The sequence below is a fragment of the Kogia breviceps genome, chromosome 9, assembly GCF_026419965.1.
Source record: "Kogia breviceps isolate mKogBre1 chromosome 9, mKogBre1 haplotype 1, whole genome shotgun sequence".
Lineage (NCBI taxonomy): Eukaryota > Metazoa > Chordata > Mammalia > Artiodactyla > Physeteridae > Kogia > Kogia breviceps.
Window position 1 is genome coordinate 58,872,095 of NC_081318.1, and position 21,272 is coordinate 58,893,366.

Below are 21,272 nucleotides of genomic sequence, written 5' to 3' on the forward strand. Positions count from 1 at the left end.
AGAGGATGGATTGACTATTCATTAAGATGTCCCCATTCAGCTGTTGTGGGGGGGTTGTTTGTTTGTAAACAAGTTTATTAGCATGATTAAAAACATTTTTTGAATAATGACAAAGAATTTCTAAACATGAAAGAATATCAGTGGCTATGCCTTATAACCAATATTTGAAATTGAATGGGCAAGCTTTATCGCCAGTCTTCCTTTTATTAAAAAAAATCAATTTATTGGTTCCATGTGAAGTCACAACTTATTTTGTTTGGGAATGAGTCCTTACTGCAGCTAAGCATAAAAAAATATCTTCCATAATTGGAGCGTGACCTGCATTACCGAATAAAGAGTTGGTAAAAATCCTCGAAGCGTTGGGGATTTGTTTTTTCTTAAAAACAAGAAAACATTCTTTTTATTCAAGTGTTGTAGTTCTTTGTGATCTTTTAATAAATATAAATTGTCAATAAGTTAGAGGTTATACTCCCTGGCAAATGCCTTGAGTATGTTTTTCTGTGTAGCTAATGTAGTATAGATCTGTATATTTAACAGTTAAGATGGATTTATAGGTTTCTGAGGTTTAAACTAACATGATTGTGTTCTGGAATAGAGTTCCTCCTCTGCTCTCAGATGAGCGGAGTGAATGCCCACGGCTGGCCAGAATTCTCTTTATTTAAAAAAAAAAAAAAGCTACTTGTTCACAAAGGTAAATGTTGAATCCAGAAACGTATTTTAAAGTCTACATATATATTATCATGACCAACTGTGTCTATGTAAGAAACACAAAGTCGGTTCAACATTTTAAAACTCATATAATTCACACATTAACTAGATGAAAAATGTATATAATCATTTTATTAGATGAAGACAAACAATAAAGTTGAACAGTTATTCATGGTAAAAAGTTTATTAAGCTAGAAATACATAGGAACTTTCTTAACTTGCTATGTGAGGCTAACAAAAGTCTCTATCAATCATCATATTTAGTGGTCAAATGTTAAAATCAAGAGTTTCCTTTAAAATTAAGAATATTTTTAACATTTCACCACTAAATGTTTTTTTAAAAAATACATTTATTTATTCTTGGCTGCATTGGGTGTTTCTTGGTGCATGCGGGCTTTCTCTAGTTGCGGTGAGAGGGGCTACTGTTTGTTGTGGTACACAGGCTTCTCATTGTGGTGGCTCCTCTTGTTGTGGAGCACGGGCTCTAGGCGTGCAGGCTTCAGTGGTTGTGGCATGCGGGCTCAGTAGTCCTGACTCACGAGCCTAGTTGTTCCGTGGCATGTGGGATGTTCCCGTACCAGAGCTCGAACCCATGTCCCCTGCATTGGCAGGCGGATTCTTAACCACTGTGCCACCAGGGAAGTCCCTGACTAAATGTTTATTACCACATCTATTCAATGTTATCCTAGAGGTCCTAGCAAGTAGTAGACAAGCAAAAGAGATTAAAAAATATAAGGAGTGAAAAGAGGCAAAACTATCATTATTCACAGATAATAAAATTGAATACATAAAAAAACTCGAGCCTACAGGTCATTAGAATTAAGAATTTAGCAGGGTGGATGGCTCTTAGAATCATAAGACATCAGTCAACTCTGACAACGTAATTTTTTTAAATATAAATTTATTTATTTATTTATGGCTGTGTTGGGTCTTTGTTGCTGCGCGCAGGCTTTCTCTAGTTGCGGTGAGTGGGGGCTACTCTTGGTTGCGGTGCACGGGCTTCTCATTGCAGTGGCTTCTCTTGCTGCGGAGCACCCGTCTAGGCACGCGGGCTTCCGTAGTTGTGGTTTGCGGACTCTAGAGTGCATGCTCAGTAGTTTTGACACACGGGCTTAGTTGCTCCGTGGCGTGTGGGATCTTCCTGGACCAGGGCTCAAACCCGTGTCCCCTGCATTGGCAGGCAGATTCTTAACCACTGCACCACCAGGGAAGTCCCCCAAACCGTAATTTTTTACAAGCTACCATTTACAATAGCAACAAAAAATATAAGGTAGCTAGTATGAATTTAACAAAAGAAGCTCAAGACCCAAGAAAAGACATTCAAGACGACCCATGTAAATCAAAAGAGATAGGAAGCCCCAATATTGTAAAAATGACATGATGCCAAATTAATCTATGTATTCCATACAGTTTACATCAGAATTTGAACAGGGTTGTTTTTTGTTTTGTTTTTTTTTTTTTGGGGGGTCATGACAAGTTGTTTCTAAAATGTAGGTGGAAGAACAACTTGGCCTAGAATAGTCAAGATACTCCTGAAGAAAACCAAGGTGAGGGAACTTGTTCTTTCAGATGCTGAGATTCATTGTAAAGCAATAGTATTAAGACAGTGTGGTGTAATCTCAGCAATTGACAAGTAGACCAGTGCAACAGAGTAGAGTCCAGAAACAGACTGATCCATTCATGTTAGTTTGAGAATGACACAAAACTGACACTGCAGATTAGTGGGGCAAGGATGGACTAACAAATGGCTCGGAAAGTTGACGATTCAAATGGAAAAAAATGAAATTGGATCTGACCTCATACCATTCATGAAATAGATTTCATATGGATTGTAGTCTCAAATATGAAAGGCAACATTTATAACTTTTAGAAGAAAATGTAAGAGAATGCTTATGTGATTTCTTATTTAACACAAAAAATCCAAATCATAAGAAAAGTTTGATAAATTTGACCACAGTAATATTAAGAAAATCTGATCATGAAAAGATACTATAAAAACATAGAAAGGGAAGCCAAAAATTGAGAGAAGATATTTACAGCCCATGTAACTAAGAAAAAAGATTGTTATCGTTATCCAGAATATACTTAAAACTTACTCCAATCATAAGAAAATACAACTAACATGATAGAAAAATGGACAAAACACATAAGCAGTCTGTTCACAAAAGAGGAAACCCAAAGACTGGTGATCATAAATAAACATTCAACCTCATTAATAAAAATAAAATGATTGGGCTTCTCTGGTGGCGCAGTGGTTGAGAGTCCGCCTGCCGATGCAGGGGACACGGGTTCGTGCCCCGGCCCGCGAGAATCCCACATGCTGCAGAGCGGCTAGGCCCATGAGCCATGGCCGCTGAGCCTGCACGTCCAGAGCCTGTGCTCCGCAACGGGAGAGGCCACAACAGTGAGAGGCCCGCGTACTGCAAAAATAAATAAATAAATAAAATAAAATGATTGGCAAAGATAAAGTATCACAGTAATATATGATAGTCAGTATGTAGGGGAAAAATAGAAAACTCATACAACTATTTTGTTAAAACAATTTGATATTATCTAGTAAAATGGAAGATGTACAAATTCTATGGCCCAATAAATTCACTTCTGCGTATATATATGCTCTCCAGAAATTCTAGCTGTGTACCAGGAGACATGTTCAAAAATGCACAGCAACATCATTCATAATAGCTACAGTAAAAAGTTAATTAATTCTAGTCAAACCTTTCAACATAATGTTGAGCAAACAAAAAAATGATTTGAAGAATATTATGTACAGTTCATTACCATGTATATAAAGTTTAAAAGAAAGCAAAATTATTCAGTATATTCTTTAGAGATACTTTTGTGGAATAACTAGGAGAAAAAAACAGGGGTTACAACTAGGAACGAGACATAGAGAGGGCTTCAAAAGTACTAATTTTGTTTTTTAGGCTTGATAGTAGGTACATGGGTGTCTTTTTTTTCCCCCCTCTATTTCTATATGACTTACATATATGGTATACTTTTTTGCATAAATAAAATATTTTACAATAAAAACAATTAAGTAGCATAATTAAAAGATGAGAAAAACCACAAAAGATTTTTAGGCTTAAAATATTACTTTAAGATTTGTAAGAAAAGCCAGCACCAGCCAGACATTTACATTGATAAGGAAATTCATGAGGTCTTTGGACTCCTCCAAGAAATTATTTTCTGCTGAGGCTGTAACTATGTGTTGTCTTTGTGTTTCCCTGAGCCCTCAATGTTTGTGGCTCTTTTCTGCTACCTGTGGATATGAGGCCAGGCCAGACTCCTACCACCGCATCTGATTTATTTCCTGATAGAGTATGAGAGTACATTAAACATTCACTTTTAGCACTGGAACCCAGAATTTTAAAAGAAGGTTAAAGACATGATTAAAGTCAGAATTCATGAAATGGAAAGTTATTAAAAGGAAAGTGAATGCTTACACTACATCATCAGGAGTGTCTTATACAAGAGCATGAGATACAGAGCAGTGAAGTAATTATTCCATGCTGTCATGTTGTTTAGTTCTAAATTGGGGCAGGGGAGAATTCTTGACTAGATTCAAGCTTTCTTTATCATGCCTATAGATGTAATTTTTTGATAAACTTTCACAATTTTTTTTTTTCCTGAACAGATTATTTTCAGTATTTTTTAAAATTTATTTATTTTTGGCTGCGTTGGGTTTTCATTGTTGCGGCAAGTAGGGGCTACTCTTTGTTGCCGTGCGCGGGCTTCAAACTGCGGTGGCTTTTCTTTGTTGCAGAGCACAGGCTCTAGGTGTGTGGGCTTTAGTAGTTGCAGCGCGTGGACTCAGTAGCGGTGCGCGGGCTCTAGAGCGCAGGCTCAGTAGCTGTGGTGCACGGACTTAGTTGCTCTGCGGTGGCATGTGGGATCTTCCTGGACCAGGGCTCAAACCCGTGTCCCCTGCATTGGCAGGCGGATTCTTAACCACTGCACCACCAGGGAAGTCCCTTCAGTAACTCTTGATCCCCAATAAGTAATTTTGACCATGAAATATTATTGAATTGCACTAATTAAAGGTTGAACATTCCCAGTAAATCACTGTGGAAAATTTTAATGAACAAGCCAAATGCATGAGAAATCAATACTTATTGATTGTTTTCTGGCATATCATTAAAGCCAAAATCTGTTCTCTTACTCAAAAAGCAAAGCACCTAAATTGCCTGTCTAGTTTCGTGCAAGTTTTGCATCTGTCTGTGTGTAAGCCATTAAGACTTTTGTTGACAAATCAATGAGGCATTCAAAAGGAGGTATTTAGTTGCAAAACCGCAACTCTCCTTGGTTCATATTTCTCACTGCATCTTCATAAGTTCACAGAAGTCACCAGACCCTTCAGTCATACTGAGAATATGTATTAGTGCTAGAAGAGATCTAAAGTTGTTTTGATGGAAAGCAAGTTATTTTTTCAGAAGCTAAGTAATTTTCTGTTCATTTTAGGAAAAGTGAGCTACTTCATATTTTATTTTGGCTTTTGAGTATTTTGGTTTTTGAATAAAATTCAATAAAAATAAAATTTTATTCAAAAGCCAATTGAACTGTAAAGGTAGATTATGATCTTCTGGAAGTCAAGACAATTTTAACCCAAATGTGGAAAATAGCTCCTTTTCAAGGAAACATCACAAGATAGCTGTGACGTTTTGAAGTGTTTCTTATATTTTATAAATATGCAGTGGTTCACCATGGAATCCTAATTTTATAGATTGGAAGACAGCATATGATTATGCTAAGGTAAGCTAACTAAACGAATAGGCTGGGATATCAAAGTAGGAAGGAGAAGATGCTGCACAGAGTGGTTTGTACATGAAGTATGTGCTGTGGGTTGCTATAGATTATTTAAGATTTCACTTAAGATGTCTACCAGCCAAAATGGAAACACAGTCAATCATGGGGTCACAGCATCTATAGAATTAAAACTCGAACGATGAACAGCTGTTTCTGGAATTAGGACCAGAAAATTCTCTTGTGTGCATGGTTCTGAACAGTCTGCCAACCATGTTGTTCCAGTAGTTATAGTACTGAGATCCTTAAGGTTTTTTCTGTTAATGTGGGGCACAGACATCAGGTTATAACTGAATTCTCTTAGGTGGACATGAAGTAATATTCTACTTCAATACTGTGCCCTGATTATTTCTGAGACCTATAGGAAATTCCACTTATGAGGAAAGTTAGGAAAAATTAGAACATATTTGAAAATTTGAAACTGAAAACTCTGTTGCTTGTGAGCTTTCTGGTGAAACAGAAGGGTTTGGGGCACCAAAAAGTCATTCTGATTTTTATTTTGGTTTTAATGTTTGATTTATTCAACTTACATTATCAAAAACCTAGTTCTTTACGTTTTAAAACTTGATTTGCAAATCACTGCTAAGTGATCTTTGAATAATATTTAGTTCCTATTTACAGACTTAGCTATTTGAACATGTACAAACATTTAAAATTGCATTTATAAATTTGTTATATTTGATTTCCTTTTTAAGTACTATTGTTAGCAACTGACAGTCTTTGCAAGTACTTAAGAAGCTCTTATGCATCTGTTATATTAAACTTACAAGTATTCTGATCTTTAAGTTTTCTTAAATCTTCTAATGCTGTATTATGCAACTCAGTCTTCCTCTAGTCAAAAGATACTTTCCATTTAGGAAGCCAACAACTATCACCTCAGGTAACTTAGGTTATTTTCTACCAAAGACATAAAATCTGAGTTCTTCCCATACTAATCAAGGAGGATGCAATTATATGCATATATTTACTGTTGGAAAAATGTATTTTATGTTGCTGGGATTTTTTAATTTTTAAAATGAATATACACGTTGTTCTGCACCTTGCTTTAGTCACTTAAGAATATCTTGCTAATCTTTGTATGTCAATAAATAAAGACAGGGGGCTTCCCTGGTGGCGCAGTGGTTGGGGGTCCGCCTGCCGATGCAGGGGACGCGGGTTCGTGCCCCGGTCTGGGGGGATCCCACGTGCCGCGGAGCGGCTGGGCCCGTGAGGCATGGCCACTGGGTCTGCGCGTCCGGAGCCTGTGCTCCGCAAAGGGAGAGGCCACAACAGTGAGAGGCCCGTGTACCGCAAAAAAAAAATTTAAAATAAAAATAAATAAATAAATAAATAAAGACATTTATTGAGTGCTTATAATGTACTCTTTCAAGCATTTGTATATCTATTTAATGCATTTCATCTTCATGACAATGCAGTTATTATTATGTTGTTATTATCATGCCCATTTTAGCAACTGAGGATTCTGAGGGAAAGAAAGATTAGAGAAATTGCCCAATTTAGTGACAGAGCCACTGTTTTGGATTCTGTTCAAGGAAGACTAACTCCAAGTCTCCTCTCACAGCAACTATTTTACACCGCCTCTCTGAGGTACATTAGCCTACCTCTGAATGCGACGTGTATCAACCCAAAGTCCCATGGGTCCGTCTTTTGTGAACTTGCAGTGACTGAACGATATGCAGATACTGTTCAAGTTTAAAGATGCCACCGAGTGCCTCATTATGCTCGGCATTTCGGTTGATAATAGCACAAGCCAGGCAGTGTGATGGGATAAGCTGTGTGTTACTGTTTTTGAGGAGAATAATGCACGTAAGAATGCGGAGCAGACCCCATTGTTATGCTGCACCATTCCCCTACTTCCCTTGCAGCCTATGTTTGATCTGTGAGCAGCATTCCATTTACGTCAAAAATAACGTCAATCTAGTGAAAAAACTGAATGACTCAGAGCATTACTGTAGAGAACTGGTCTCTGTGTAATATGATCTATAACATCCTAATTTCACAGAACATTTTTCATAACAGCTGCTAAAATTGTGATCGAATCCATTAACTTCTTTTAAAGGATCCAATGTGAAGCAATATTGAAGCTAGACTTAAAATGCAGGTGTACTGAGGTGGAGTCCCACCCACTCAAACCTGCATTATCGTTAGCTACTTCATACCTTTTCTGCCTTTGTCTGTCTATATCTATTGACCCACTTGTGTCTGCTCTTCTTTTGTATTTCTAGCTGCATTTGGGTCAGAGATAGGCTATTTCAGAGTCTGGAGGGTCTGAAAGAAAGAACAGAGAAGAAAGGAGAGAGGAAAAGGAAGTTTTCCTCTAATTCTAATGGACAGCAGAACAAGATACACTGGAGACAAGGGGTAGAGGAAGAACCCAGGGTCTTGCGTTCATGAAAGTAATGTTATGCAATGCTATTGATTAAGATCTCTGTAGAGAATGAATGACAGTGAGAGAACATGGCCACTGAAGCCCTTACATTGAGAAGCTCATAACTTAGAAATGTTGACCCAGTTGGATTTCTCCTGCCACATCATCATCCACAAAAGTGACAGCTAATTTTTCTATGTAAGAATTTTATTCCTTGGATAAATACAAAGTCAAATAAAATCCCTCCATTTTATTTTTTCTCCCGATGCTATATCCTTCTGGGAATTTGCAAAGTTAGCCCTTGACATGTATTTTTGTTTGGAACATAGAGTAAGACTAAAAAGAAGTTTCGAAGAAGGTGGAAGGTGACTTGTGAAATTTACTTTCAGACTTGAGAGTGTCCTTCTAGAAAGAAGATAGGCTTCTGAGGACTGAGCTCTATCCAGTCTTCCACAGATTAACTGTGATAAAGTCAGTACACAAGTTAGTGACCTGTGAGCCTTGGTTTTCCTACCTGAGAAAAAAGGCTGGGCCAGAATCCCTAAGGTTCATTTGAATTATAATATTCTGATTCTTATATGACATGATAGAAAAATATAGCTTCTAGTGGTCATTAGATCACCCTTCTAGTTATCCAGCAGCATAATCCTGTACACATTTTCCTTCTCTCTCACACTAATACTCCTGAGGGGGTTGTTACTTGTGGTGTCTTTAGTAGTTGATTCCTCTGGACAGCCATTTCTTCCAACTTCCTTCTGGTATAAGAGTTGTTGAAGCGAAAGTCCTTAGCTCCATTCCAGTTTTATAGATCTTAAAAAAATTTTTTTTTCCTCAGGATTGGAATACAGATTACTGATTTATAATCCATTAATCACTGCTGTAAAGAGGCCCTGAGATCTTTGTTTTCAGGCCCTCAAAAATTGTTAACTGGATGTGATGTGTTGTTGGCCACTTGGATAATGGATTTAAAGCACTGCTTCTCAGACTCCAGCTAACTTCATGTTTAATAGGTATCCTTACATGTGTGCGCTCCAGCGGTTTGCACCCAGTCAGTGCTAGCTGATGATAAAGCAAGCATACAAGATTGCCATTTGGGGGTTGTTCAACAACACCAGGACCAGGCAAATTACTAAACAGCAATGGGGCAGAAGCCCCAGAATAATTCTCTACTCTCAACCCTGCTGATAAGCACTTCTCATGTTCCCTCACTTTATTTGTTCAACACCTAGTGATGAGGTAGCTACTACAATCCTGGATGTTATATACTATGCTAGGTCCTCCCGAGTTAGGTCTCTATTGCAAAAGAAACCATGTTTACAAAAGTAGAATGAGCTTCCTGCTTGGTTCTTTTTGTCACCAGGTAACCTAAGTTGTTACTAAACCAACCAAAGAAGAAATCATCTGAGAAATAATTTTTCCATAGTTTTCAACATCTTCCATTTTTATGCTCTTCCACATATGTGGAAGATTAATAACATTTCATAATAACATGTTAGAGAAGTGACTTTTCTAGACTAGTCACATCATTTGTGAATTGACAGCTGAACACACTGAACTCCAATTGCATTGAAATCTTATTCTAATAATTTGTTCAACACTAGCTAAATTGGAGTGTACAGACTAGTGGCCTAGGAGTCAAAAAACTAGAATATGTAGTAACGGCAGCTCATAAACTAGCTATGTGGATGAGGACAAGAGAGTCAAGTTCTCTGAGCTTCAGGAGAGGAAAAACATATACTTGGCTGCTCTGTCTCTTGGGGCTGTTGTGAGGAACAAATGAGATGATGTATGTGACAGTGCTTGGTGTTATAAAATGTACAGTCTACATATGAGATAGATAAGTTGTAAGATGTGTGTATGGCAGTATATCTAATTATATTATTGCATTCTTCCATGTGGTGTTTCCACTTTTTATATGTAAACAAGAGCTGGTGAAGTTGATTCTCTCCCAATTATCACAACTCCTAATGGGCAGCTACAGGTTCAGATTTTATTGAAAAGAGGAAATTAAAGTGATCAAGGAGATTATTTTTTCTTCATTGACATGTAAAAAATAAAGGGACAACTGATAGAAAATATTTAGCTGTCTTTAAATATGCTTGAATGGTCTGACTTTTCTGAATATCCACTTTTCTTTCAAGAAAGAAAAGGCAAATGAAATGAAAAGGCAAACCTTCTGTACATATTGTTATTCAGTGGATGTTTTTTTCAGGGAAAAATATGTTTAATTTTATTTGTTAGAACCATATGCCAAGTGCTAATAAGTTCCATAGATAAGAAAGGTACCACCTGAGGTGCTTCCTTGTTTTGCTTTTATAATATATTTAGAACATAATAATACTTCATAATATTTAATACTGTGAAAAGAATTTCCTGGGGTAATGCTACTGTGAAAAATTGTTTTACTCTATTAATATCAGTACATATTAATATTTTCTACAACTCAGTTATTTGCTTTACTCTTAATAATTTAAATCCAAGAAGCACTTGATTATTAATTTCTTGAACATTATGACTTCATTTAATGACTGCCGCTCTGAAAAGGTAAAATAGGTTTAATGACCAAACTTCATTATTTCTAAGGAGTGGCTACATATGCAAATGTAAGGAGCAGTAGCATTCCAAATAAATTCAACTAGGGGAACACTTTTCCTCAGCCAGTGCCTATTCAGCCAGTGTTCATGGGTAACCTACCCTCTTCCCTTTTAGAATGGCAACTTTTGAGTCCTGACTTAGACTCTGGGCAGCAAGGTTAAGGGTGGGGAGAGGCAGACTAAAGAGAACCACAGTGGTTTCTCCCTCTAGCCTTTACCAGGTCATTTTGTGTGTGTTCCACTTCACTCTTTTTTTTCTTTGAGTCTTTTTATTTAGACCGAAACACTTTCCTTTGAAAAATCAGTGTAGTTTCTGCTGGGGAGAGAAGATATCCAGGAAAAAAAAAATGAGACAAAGATGCATACACGTAACTTGGAATATGAACTTAAAAGTTAATAAAAGGAAATTGGGGGGGGCAGTATTTCTTTTAACTTTTCAGCTCTTTTACTTTATTTATCTTACAGTTTTATTGAGATATAATTGACACAGCACTGTATACGTCTAAGGCATACAGCATAGTAATTTGACTTACATAAATCATGAAATGATTATCACAATAAGTTTAGTGAATGTCCATCATCTCACATAGATACAAAGTAAAAGAAAAAGAGAAAAAAATATTTTTTCCTTGTGATGAGAACTCTTAGGGTTTACTCTCTTAACTGTCATATATAACTTACAGCAGTGTTAATTATATCTATCATGTTGTACATTACATCCCTAGTACTTATTTATCTTATAAGCTGAAGTTTGTACCTTTAACTACCTTCATCTAAGTCCCCCTTCTCCCACCCCACCTCTGGTAACCACAAATCTGATCTCTTTTTTCTGTGAGTTTGTTTGTTTGGTTGGTTGGGGGGTTTTTTTGAAGTATAATTGACCTACAACACTATGTTAGTTCCTGTTGCACAACATAGCAATTCGATATTTTTATACATTACAAAGTGATCACCACAGTAAGTCTGTTTACCATCTGTTACTATACAAAGATATTATGCTATTGTTGACTGTATTCCCCACTCTGTACATTTTATCCCCATGATTCATTTATTTTGTAACTGGAAGCTTGTACTGCTTAATCTCCCTCACCTATTTCACTCATTTCCATATCCCTTCCTCTCTGGCCACCACCTGTTTGTTCTCTGTATCTAAGACTCTGTTTCTGTTTCATTATGTTTGTTCATTTGTTTTGTTTTTTAGATTCCACACTTAAGTGAAATCATACAGTGTTTGTTTTTCTCTGTCTGACTTAATTCACTTGGCATAATACCCTCTAGGTCCATCCATGTTGTTACAAATGGCAAGATTTCATTCTTTTTTTATGGCTGAGTAACAGTCTGTTGTGTACACACACACACGCACACACGCACACACCACATCTTCTTTATCCATCCATCTATCAATGGTCAGTTTATTATACTTCATGCATAATACTAGTAAATTAAGTACTTGTGGTGGTTTACCTGTTTTTTGTTTTTGTTTTGCTTGGATAGCCCGACCTTGTTTTATTTCCCCAGCTATCTTAAATTTACTGTTGAGGTAAGTTCTTTGCTGGTCTTTCTAGAGAGTTCAAAGAAGAACAAGCTAAATTTTCAGAAACTGTTTTGAGTGGGAAAAAATATATTAAGACCAAAATGGTACAGTCCTTACAGTTACAGTCTTGCTAACTTTTGCTATAGAAAATTTAGGCTGATGGTCACCTTCTGTTATCTGCTCTTGACCTGGCACCTGACTTTTAAAGTTTTTTTTCTTGATTTCTAATCTCCCAACTTTGATACACCTTCTTGTATCTTTGTTCATCCAACACTCCAGCATGCGTTCGTGTAAATAAATATATACAAGTGTGTGCTTTTTACAGTTATGTTGTAGAAAGGTTTTAATGGTCTTTGGATGTTAGATTTTTGTTGTTGACTTGGTTATCTTTAGTTTCTTCCCTTATGCTTTGTACATTTCTCCTAAATCTCACTGATTTCTATGTTACCTCTGTTACCAGACAGGCTGCCATGGTTGTCACCTGTTTCTTGCCTGGTATTACTGATAACCTTGAGATTTTGTTATCAGTGTCTATGGTCTCTGTCAATCCTCTCCAAAGTTTTCACAGATTATTTTGCAATATTCTTTTCTTAGACTTTAATGAAGCAGTCCCAGAGACAGAACGCCTGGATTCAAAAGCACTGAAAACCCGGGCCCAGCTTTCCGTGAAGAACAGACGCCAGAGGCCCTCTAGGACAAGACTCTATGATAGTGTCAGTTCAACAGATGGCGAGGACAGTCTGGAGCGAAAGGTGAGTGCCCCTGACCACTTTCTGACTTGTGAGTTTGGGCTGTATCCTTGTTCCTACAGCTTATCGAAGATAATGATTTTCCTGCAGCCATATTCTGTATTCTAGTTGGAAACAGCTGGAATAGTTCACTTCTTTGTCTCCTAAATTCTTATTCACCTCGATATATCGTTGTAATTCACATTCTTTCTGTACTCATTTGATGAACTAATAACCAAGAGCATTATCCATATTGTCATATTTCATGATGGTGCTTTTGATATTCAGCTGTTGGTTTTATCTGATGGTAAATAATGAGCGTACAAGTCATTGTTTCTATATGTCTTAGGTATCTGTGGTAGCTACAAAGGTAATACGGTGAATTGTTGTGAACTATGTAGTCTTATCTGTAAACCAACAAAAATGGGTTTTCATAGGGATTTACTAAAAAAAGGTCCGTCTGATTTCAAAGTAAGTATCACATGGGACTGATGCTCAGTGGCATAACCTCCTTTATAATCTCTTATACCAACAGCCTTCAAACAGTTTCTATAACCACATGCACATTACCAAATCACTTCTGCCCAAGGGTTTGAGAACTTCTCCAGAATCAGATTCTGGTGCTTCATCCCTCACTCCAGTGGCTGGCAGTGTGCCCTTCTCGTCTGACCACATAGCTGAATTTCAAGAGGGACCCCTGCACCCAGAAAGGGAGCCTTCCTCCTCTACTGGGGGAGACACGTCATTCTCCTCTCCTTCAAAATCTGATCATGATATGGAAGAATCTCCTTGCCACCATCAAGCCACCACCAAGAAAATACTGCAAGAAAAAGGTACTGTTAATTTTGTTGTTTAGCTTTTGTTTTGTCTCACTTCACTAACACCTCAATTTGTGCCACGTAAAAATGGCTCTTTTCAAAAAAAAAAGCAACAAAAACAAAGGCCTGTGTCTTTTCATAGCTAATAATTAATACTGCATTCCTTTTATATTATGGGACAAGAGAACACCCTTCTCTCATTTTTACTTTATTTTACTTTTTAAAAATCTTTTCCTACCTGATTAGTATTTCACTTCTTCAGCTTTCTACAAGTTTACTGTTGAAGGAAATTCTTCAGGAACCCTTCGAGAGATTTTATGTAATAGTAGCCCATAGTTTCAATAACTACTAACATAATCATTTAGAAAAAAAATATGTATATATGAAAGTGAAAATAATATAGGTCTTAACCCATTAATTGGTTTTTATTTAGAAGAAATTTTCATAGTAATTTATATTGAAAAGAATGTGATAGAAAAGCTATGATAAAGATAATGCAGGGAGATTAGTCAATAAATTTGAAAATATGCTCTTAGAATTAGCATCAGAATTTCATAGCAGTATCAATAGATTGTTGTTCTTTTAATTGTATGCTTTAATTTATAGAAGTAATACATTCCTGTTTAAACAAGTGAAATGATTCAGAGATATATAAAGAACAGGTTCATTCTCTTCCTACCACGTCTGATGTGTTCCTTTAAAGTAACCAAGAAGATTTGGTTATATTATTTTCACATCTGAAATGCACATAGATATATATGGTGTGTATGTGTGTCCGTATGTATATATATACACATATATTTTAAACAAATGTATATATATATATAAACAAGAATAATTTCTGGTGTGTGTTTTGTTTTATATACTTTTTTTTATAAAAGTGAATTCTACAAATGACATTTGGCAGTTTTGTTATACACATGGTAATATTTTATGGACATCCCTCTGGGGCAATATACACAAATTTAAATGACAAGATAATCTTCTATAGTGAGCCGATAATATAACTGAGGCAACCCTTGTAGTATTGATGGACATTTAGGTTGTATCCCGGGTGGAGGTAGGTTGTTGTTGTTTATTTGCTTGTTTGCTTACCACTGTGAAAAAGATATAAGTATTCTGATGCTTTACATTCTTGTTTGCTGATGCTTTCATTTCTGTAGAATAAATTTCCAGAGTTGAATCGGTAGTCAGAGTATATTGTACTCAGAGGAGAATGTATGGCTTTAAATGCGTTTATTGTAAAAAATAAATACTGAAAATAAATAAAATAAAGGGAAAGAACAACCAAAAAACAGAAAATAGAAAGGAGGAGATAATGAAGATAAAAGCTGAGTTTAATGAATTTTTATTAACATGAAAAGCCTACTCTTAACACCTCCACAAAAAAAACGCAGCAAAGCTATGTAAAAGTGAATAGCCCCCTGGAAGGACAGGTTAAGAAAAAAAAATAGAGAAACCAAAAACACCCACAGCATTTGAAATGAGAAAGGAGATACAGAGGTTAAAAAAAAATTTAAGATAGCATGCAAACTCTATGGCAGATTTGAAAATCTAGAGGAAATAGAGGATTTCCTACCAAAATATAAAGTACTCAAAATGGTCTAAGAAAAAGAAAACCTGAATAAGCCAATAAGTACAGAAATATAAAATATATTTTTATAGCTTCCATTTAGAAAGGTACCGGGCCCAGGTGGTTTTATAACTGAATTCTGACTCACCTATTAAAAAAATAGATAGGAAAAGATAAAATAGAGCATCTATTTTATGTGAATTATTCCAGGAGGATGTTTTTCATTTATTTTATGTAGCTAGAGTCTTAAAAACTAGTAAGGATCATGTGGAAGAAGAAAATCTTATTATACCTTAAGAAATATGTCTTATTTCTTATTCTTATTATATAAGAAAATCTGATATAAAATCTAAATGTAGATTCATTTTAAACATGATGCTTGTAAATTAAATCCAGGAGTGAAAATTACTTATATTCCATAATCATGTAGGGTTGATTATGGAAATGTAAAGATGGTTTAACATTAGAAAATCTAAATGTATGAATCATCATATCAACAAAGGAAAAGCGAAGTGTTATAATATTAATAGACATTGAAAGGAATTTGATATAATTTTTCAGACATTTCCTATAAAAACTTGTTAAGTAAAGAAGGGATTAGGAAAAAAATCATCCAAATAAGATTAGTTATTTACCAGAGAGCAATGACAAAACATCATACTGAATAGTGAATCTTAAGCCACACAAAACTAGCAGATTATTTAGAGACACAAACAAGACGTTGAGGTTACAAGTGGAATGACAAAGTTAATTACTTGGGAGGAGTGTCAGGGAACGAAAATGAAAGAGAATATACTGGGGACTTCCTAGGTATAAACTTCATGGGAGTGGGGTGAGAAATGAAATGGGTGTTTATTTTATTGTTTTTCCTTTAAACTCTAAACTTATTTTATAAAATACTCTTGATTTCAGTAGACAATAATATATATACAAAGTTAACTGACAGACTTTATATGTCTAACATACAAGTAGCTTCAAAGAATTTTTTAAGTCAAGCATAGGCTAAGGTAATAAATCGTCAATTTATTGAAGAGAAAATTCATGTTACTTATAAAATATGAAAAGGTGATCAACCTCATTACTGATCAGAGAAATAGTCATTTGAGTTAGATACCCATCAGATTACTTCCACCAACCAGTGCTAGCAAAGATGTGGGACACACTCATTCATTACAGGCATGATTGTGCATCACTACACTGAAAAGTCCATGCTCACTTATCTCTACCAGAGCAAAATTTGTAATCTTTCTACAGATACATCCTGAACATAGAAATACAGTTGATTGTGGAGGCTCACCTTGTTTTGTAACTCTTAGCAAGTGTCATAGCTTTATCCCTGATATTTTCCCTGGTTTCCTTCCCTGAGCCTATTGATTTGCTGGAATTATCTTCCACAGACTGGTCCTAAGCACAAGTCTTCCAGAAGATGTTTTAAGGTAAAAAATAAGTACTTAGGGAGTACAAGATACTAGCGGAGGCAAGAGAAAATATGTCAAGCCTGCTAATTCATCAAAAGCAGTTGTAAAGTTGGTGAAGGACTTACACTGTGATTTTGGCCTACTTTCAAAAGAATGAAGGCTTCAGAAACTCTCATTAACTAACCTAAATTGTGGATTGTAATGGCACTTTTATAGAAATATATTTGTGTGAAGCCCTATGTCATCTCCTCAAGAAAAAAAAAATGTGTATAGACCTTACCTGGTTCATAAGAAGGCAAAAGAGCAGAAGCATATATTTTGGAAATATAGGTTAATACTTTGTAGTCCACTGCTGGAGTTTAAAAGGCATAACTTAGCTATCTGAAAGAAAGTACTTTATAATCGGAGAGTGGATCCCTCACACATGAAATCTGACTAAAACTTTTAAAAAATGGCTACATCTTGTCTAGATTATTTCTCTTTTCCTTTTACTTCTAAAAGCAGATGTTTCATCTCAAATTGGAGAAGTATTACATGTATGTGAGTTGTGCTTCACAGTCCATTAGCAGTAATATACAGCAAAATGTGGCTAGCAGTGATTAGCATTAAAATGTGAGAATTCCGTCTTTTCTCCAATACCGCCTTTGCTTGCTACTGCCTCTTCTTTGGGATTAAGCTTCCAGCTGTAGTAAGCAGGACCAAGAAATAGGGGGTGGGTAGTTTCTTCTCCAGAGACAAACTCTTAAGCTTTCCCATTTTTTTATTTTCCTGGCTTGATCATGCTTCTGGGTAACTAGAAAGGAGCAATTAATTGAGCTTTTATAAAGTATTAACTTTATGAATACTTACTAATATGATAACCATTATTAGACATTAACTATGACCAGATGAAAGCAGTGCCTCACATTCTTTCCTTCCCTTGATAAAAGTTTCCAGCCTTGAAGAGCTTCCTGTGCCTTCCGTGTTCACTAATATTAATCCATTCATTCATGTATTTATTCAACAAATAGTTATTGAGCACTTGCTCTGCGTCCGACATTGTGCTAAAGGCTGAATATACAATGATAATATTCCATCCTTTCCTGCAGGGAGTTTGCAGACTAGAGTCTGTTTGTCTGTCTCTCTGTCTCTGTTTCTCTCTCTCTCTCTGATTTATTGCTTGCTTGTTTGGTGACAGACCCTGTCTCTGACACCGCACAACCACCACCATCAATAACCAGGAAGCCCCTGTACTTTCTGCCTTCCACTCTCAGGCTCTGTTGCACCTTGAAAGATAGCAAAGAAACCTATCAGTCAAGACTCTTTACATTCTGTGAAATCCTTGAGTTCTTTGCCATGTGAGACGAATTGACTATTCAGAGCAGGACTCAACAGAGGTTAAGTGTGGTTAGCCTGATTTACATGTGTGTATGTGTTTATATGTGTGTGGTTCTTAAAACTCACTGGCTCCTTAATAAAGGAACTAGAATGGGATTTGTACTCACAAGTACAAACTTCATACGTAACATGCCACTCCAGGAAATTCTGGTACTTCTTCAAAGCTCAGCTTAAATCTCACCTCCTTTAGTGGACCCTTTGCACACCCTCTCCATTCCCAGGCACAGTGAATTATTCTCTCTGATCCCACAGAAATTTTCACACTGTTACTTCTGTTTCTGTCACTTTATGTGTGATAAGTGATCAGGTTGTCAAGTGTGAGCCAGAGTTTTCTCACTCGGCTGATTCATCTTTGTATTCATGGCCCCTAGTAAACTGTATGCATATAATTGATATTAATAAGGTTCTTGGATGAATTAGTAAGTATGTCTCTCTAGATAATCAGTATAAGTCTTCTAGAACAGAGGTCATCAAACCAAATTTGGCCTCCACCCATTTTTGTTTATTTTTAAGATTTATTATTTATTTAATTTAGTTTTTGGCTGCATTGGGCCTTAGTTGCGGCACACAGGATCTTCATTGAGGCACGTGGGATTTTTTTGTTGCCATGCGCGGGCTCTTCGTTGTGGTGCATGGGCTTCTCTCTAGTTGTGGCATGTGGGTTTTCTCTTCTCTAGTTGTGGCGCGCAGGCTCCAGGGCACCTGGGCTGTGTAGTTTGCAGCACGCAGGCTCTAGTTGAGGCGCGTGAGCTCAGTAGTTGTGGTGCACGGGCTTAGTTGCCCCGCAGCGTGTGGGGTCTTAGTTCCCTGACCAGGAATCAAACCCATGTCCCCTGCATTGTAAGGATTGTAAGGTGGCTTCTTTACCACTGGACCACCAGAGAAGTCCCGCCACCCACTTTTTTTTTCTCTGATGAGATAAATGCTTTTAATTTATTTATTTATTTATTTATTTATTTATTTATTTATTTTTGACTGCATTGGGTCTTTGTTGCTTCACGTGGGCTTTCTCTGTTGCGGCGAGCGGGGGCTACTCTTTGTTGCAGTGCGCAGGCTTCTCATTGTGGTGGCTTCTCTTGTTGCAGAGCGTGGGCTCTAGGCACACGGGCTTCAGTGGTTGTGGCACGTGGGATCAGTAGTTATGGCGCACGGGTTTAGCTGCTCCACGACATGTGGGATCTTTCCAGACCAGGGCTTGAACCTGTGTCCCCTGCATTGGCAGGCAGATTCTCAACCACTGTGCCACCAGGGAATCCCCTGCCAGCCGTTTTTAGAAATAAAGTTTTATTGGAGCACAACCACACTCATACAGTTACATACTGTTTTCATACTACAGTAGCAGAGTTGAGTAGCTGTGACAGAATCAGTAGCCCACAACCTAAAATGTATACTCTCTGGCCTTTTACAGAAAGTTTGCTGACTCCTGGTCTAGACATACATTTTCTTCCACTCAACATTGCTGGATAAACTCTGAAAATGTCTTAGTCATTGGTTGCCATTTATCAAGATTTTTTAAAAGTGATATACCATTACTTTTGATCTAGCAAGGTACCACGAAGGTAATAATTAAGTTACAGCTGTAGTTGATTGCATTCCTGGGGCAAATTCTCCCTTCTTCAATTGAACACCTAATTGAAGTTGGGTGTTTTCTAAATTGCACCAGTACCACATTCACAAGTCATCATTTTGTTGTCGTATTTGTGGGACCTCAGTGGAAACTAGGATAGAAAGAATCCCATTACAACTGGCTAAATGATAAACATCCAACCCCATTTCAGTTAAAATTAGAGAAAGTAAAAGATTATTCCTAGAGGTTTGTTAAGCAAGTTATATGGCAATAAAGGGCATGGAAATATTTTCCCCCTGTCTATTCTTTGAGGAGCCTAATACTTAAGTTTTAGTCTCTGGACTTACATAGCAGTGGGCCTTTGATCAGACAAGGCTGAGTAAATGAAGTACTATCAGTTTTCTACTTGTGATTTGTTCATTATTCTAAGTGTATATGGCCGTTGGCGCATTGTCTAACACAGAACATGTCTTCAGAAATATTTGTTGAATTAATGTCCTTGCAAGTAGAAATCTTTACAGGATTCATTTATTATTATGTTGCATTAGGCCTTTATACATATAGAAATAGTAAGTTTTATCATTGCTCAGAGGACAGCGAGGTTAACCCTAGCTGAGATTGGTAAATGAGACATGACAAAGAAAATACAATTAGAGTAACTACTGAAGGACTGAAAAACCAAAACAGCTAGGTAAGGAAGGCATATAAGGCAGGGAGATGGCATTGACAGAGACAGGCACATGTAAGATGAAATGACAGGAGTGGGGCTGTCCCAGCCTGCTGGAAGCAGTCTGTTTATTCAGGTTAGCATGACTGCTCGTAAAATTGAACAGGTAGGTTAGGTCTATAGCTCTAGAATTTAAATGCCTTAGATACCTTATCATATTACTAGAAAACCACAAGATGCTTGAGCAGAGGAATAAAAAGGAAAAGACACTAGGTGTGAGGAAGAAGAGTTAAGAGACCCTGAAAGGTGGAGAAGCAATAGACAATGACAGGAAAGAATGATATGAGAACTGTTGAAATGTATGTAAGTTGAAGAGATCAGGGGGAAGAGAGTGAGGAGGTCAAAACTGATCACAGGGTTTCTAGCCTCAGAAAACACGGTGTTGTCATTGATAGAAAATAGGAAATCAGAAGCATTATGAGGGAAAGGTGATTAACTCTTTTTTAGTAGAGGAGGTCTTGAGCTCAAGAGAGAAGCCAGGGCTGGGAGGTAGATTTCAGAGTCCCCAGAATAAAAGAAGAGGTAGTCAAGGGTCTTGCTGCAGTGAGACTAAGAGGAATGCAGTCCCAGAAAACGCCTTAGTATTTAGCTCAGGAGATCAATCATTACCTTTGAAAATGAAGACTAGGTTGCCAAAGATTAAAGCTGGGTCACCCAACGTGAGGACTTGGACTTCTAATTGCTCGTCAAGGTCGTATTGGAGAGGTTTCAAAAAACCTAATGGAAATTCCACATACAGCTAAATAACAAAAATGTCACAATTCTTTTTCTTTTCCTGAAATCATACCAATCTAATGTTGGTTTTTATGCGGACTAGAAGTTCTGAGGTACATTAAGGATGGATTTGATTGATTTAAAGTGGGAAAGTGCATTATTAATCTTGCCTCTTCGGCCTTTTGAAGGAATTCATTTAAGTGTTCCTTGGAACACACTTTGGCAAATGTATGAGATAATGATGTGAGGTTGCCTAGCAGCAGGCTCTCTGATGGGTAGAATCAGGCTTTTAGTCCCAAGATGTCCACATAACTGCCACACTAATAGGTTACAGAGTGTTGCC

At 36.9% G+C, this 21,272-nt stretch overlaps 1 protein-coding gene across 17 annotated transcripts in view; it reads left to right on the forward strand.

The window, feature by feature from the left end:
* The window catches only part of PPP1R9A (protein phosphatase 1 regulatory subunit 9A), a 313,162-nt gene that overhangs the window by 260,748 nt on the left and 31,142 nt on the right, over positions 1-21,272 (forward strand). For 11 of the 17 annotated variants that reach the window (XM_059073785.2, XM_059073788.2, XM_067042517.1 and 8 more), the window contains 2 exons: positions 12,602-12,759; positions 13,271-13,568. In XM_059073785.2, coding sequence (XP_058929768.1) covers positions 12,602-12,759; positions 13,271-13,568 — 456 coding nt within the window. The remainder of the gene's footprint in view (positions 1-12,601; positions 12,760-13,270; positions 13,569-21,272) is intronic. The other 6 variants (XM_067042528.1, XM_067042520.1, XM_067042521.1 and 3 more) reach the window with 2 other exon arrangements.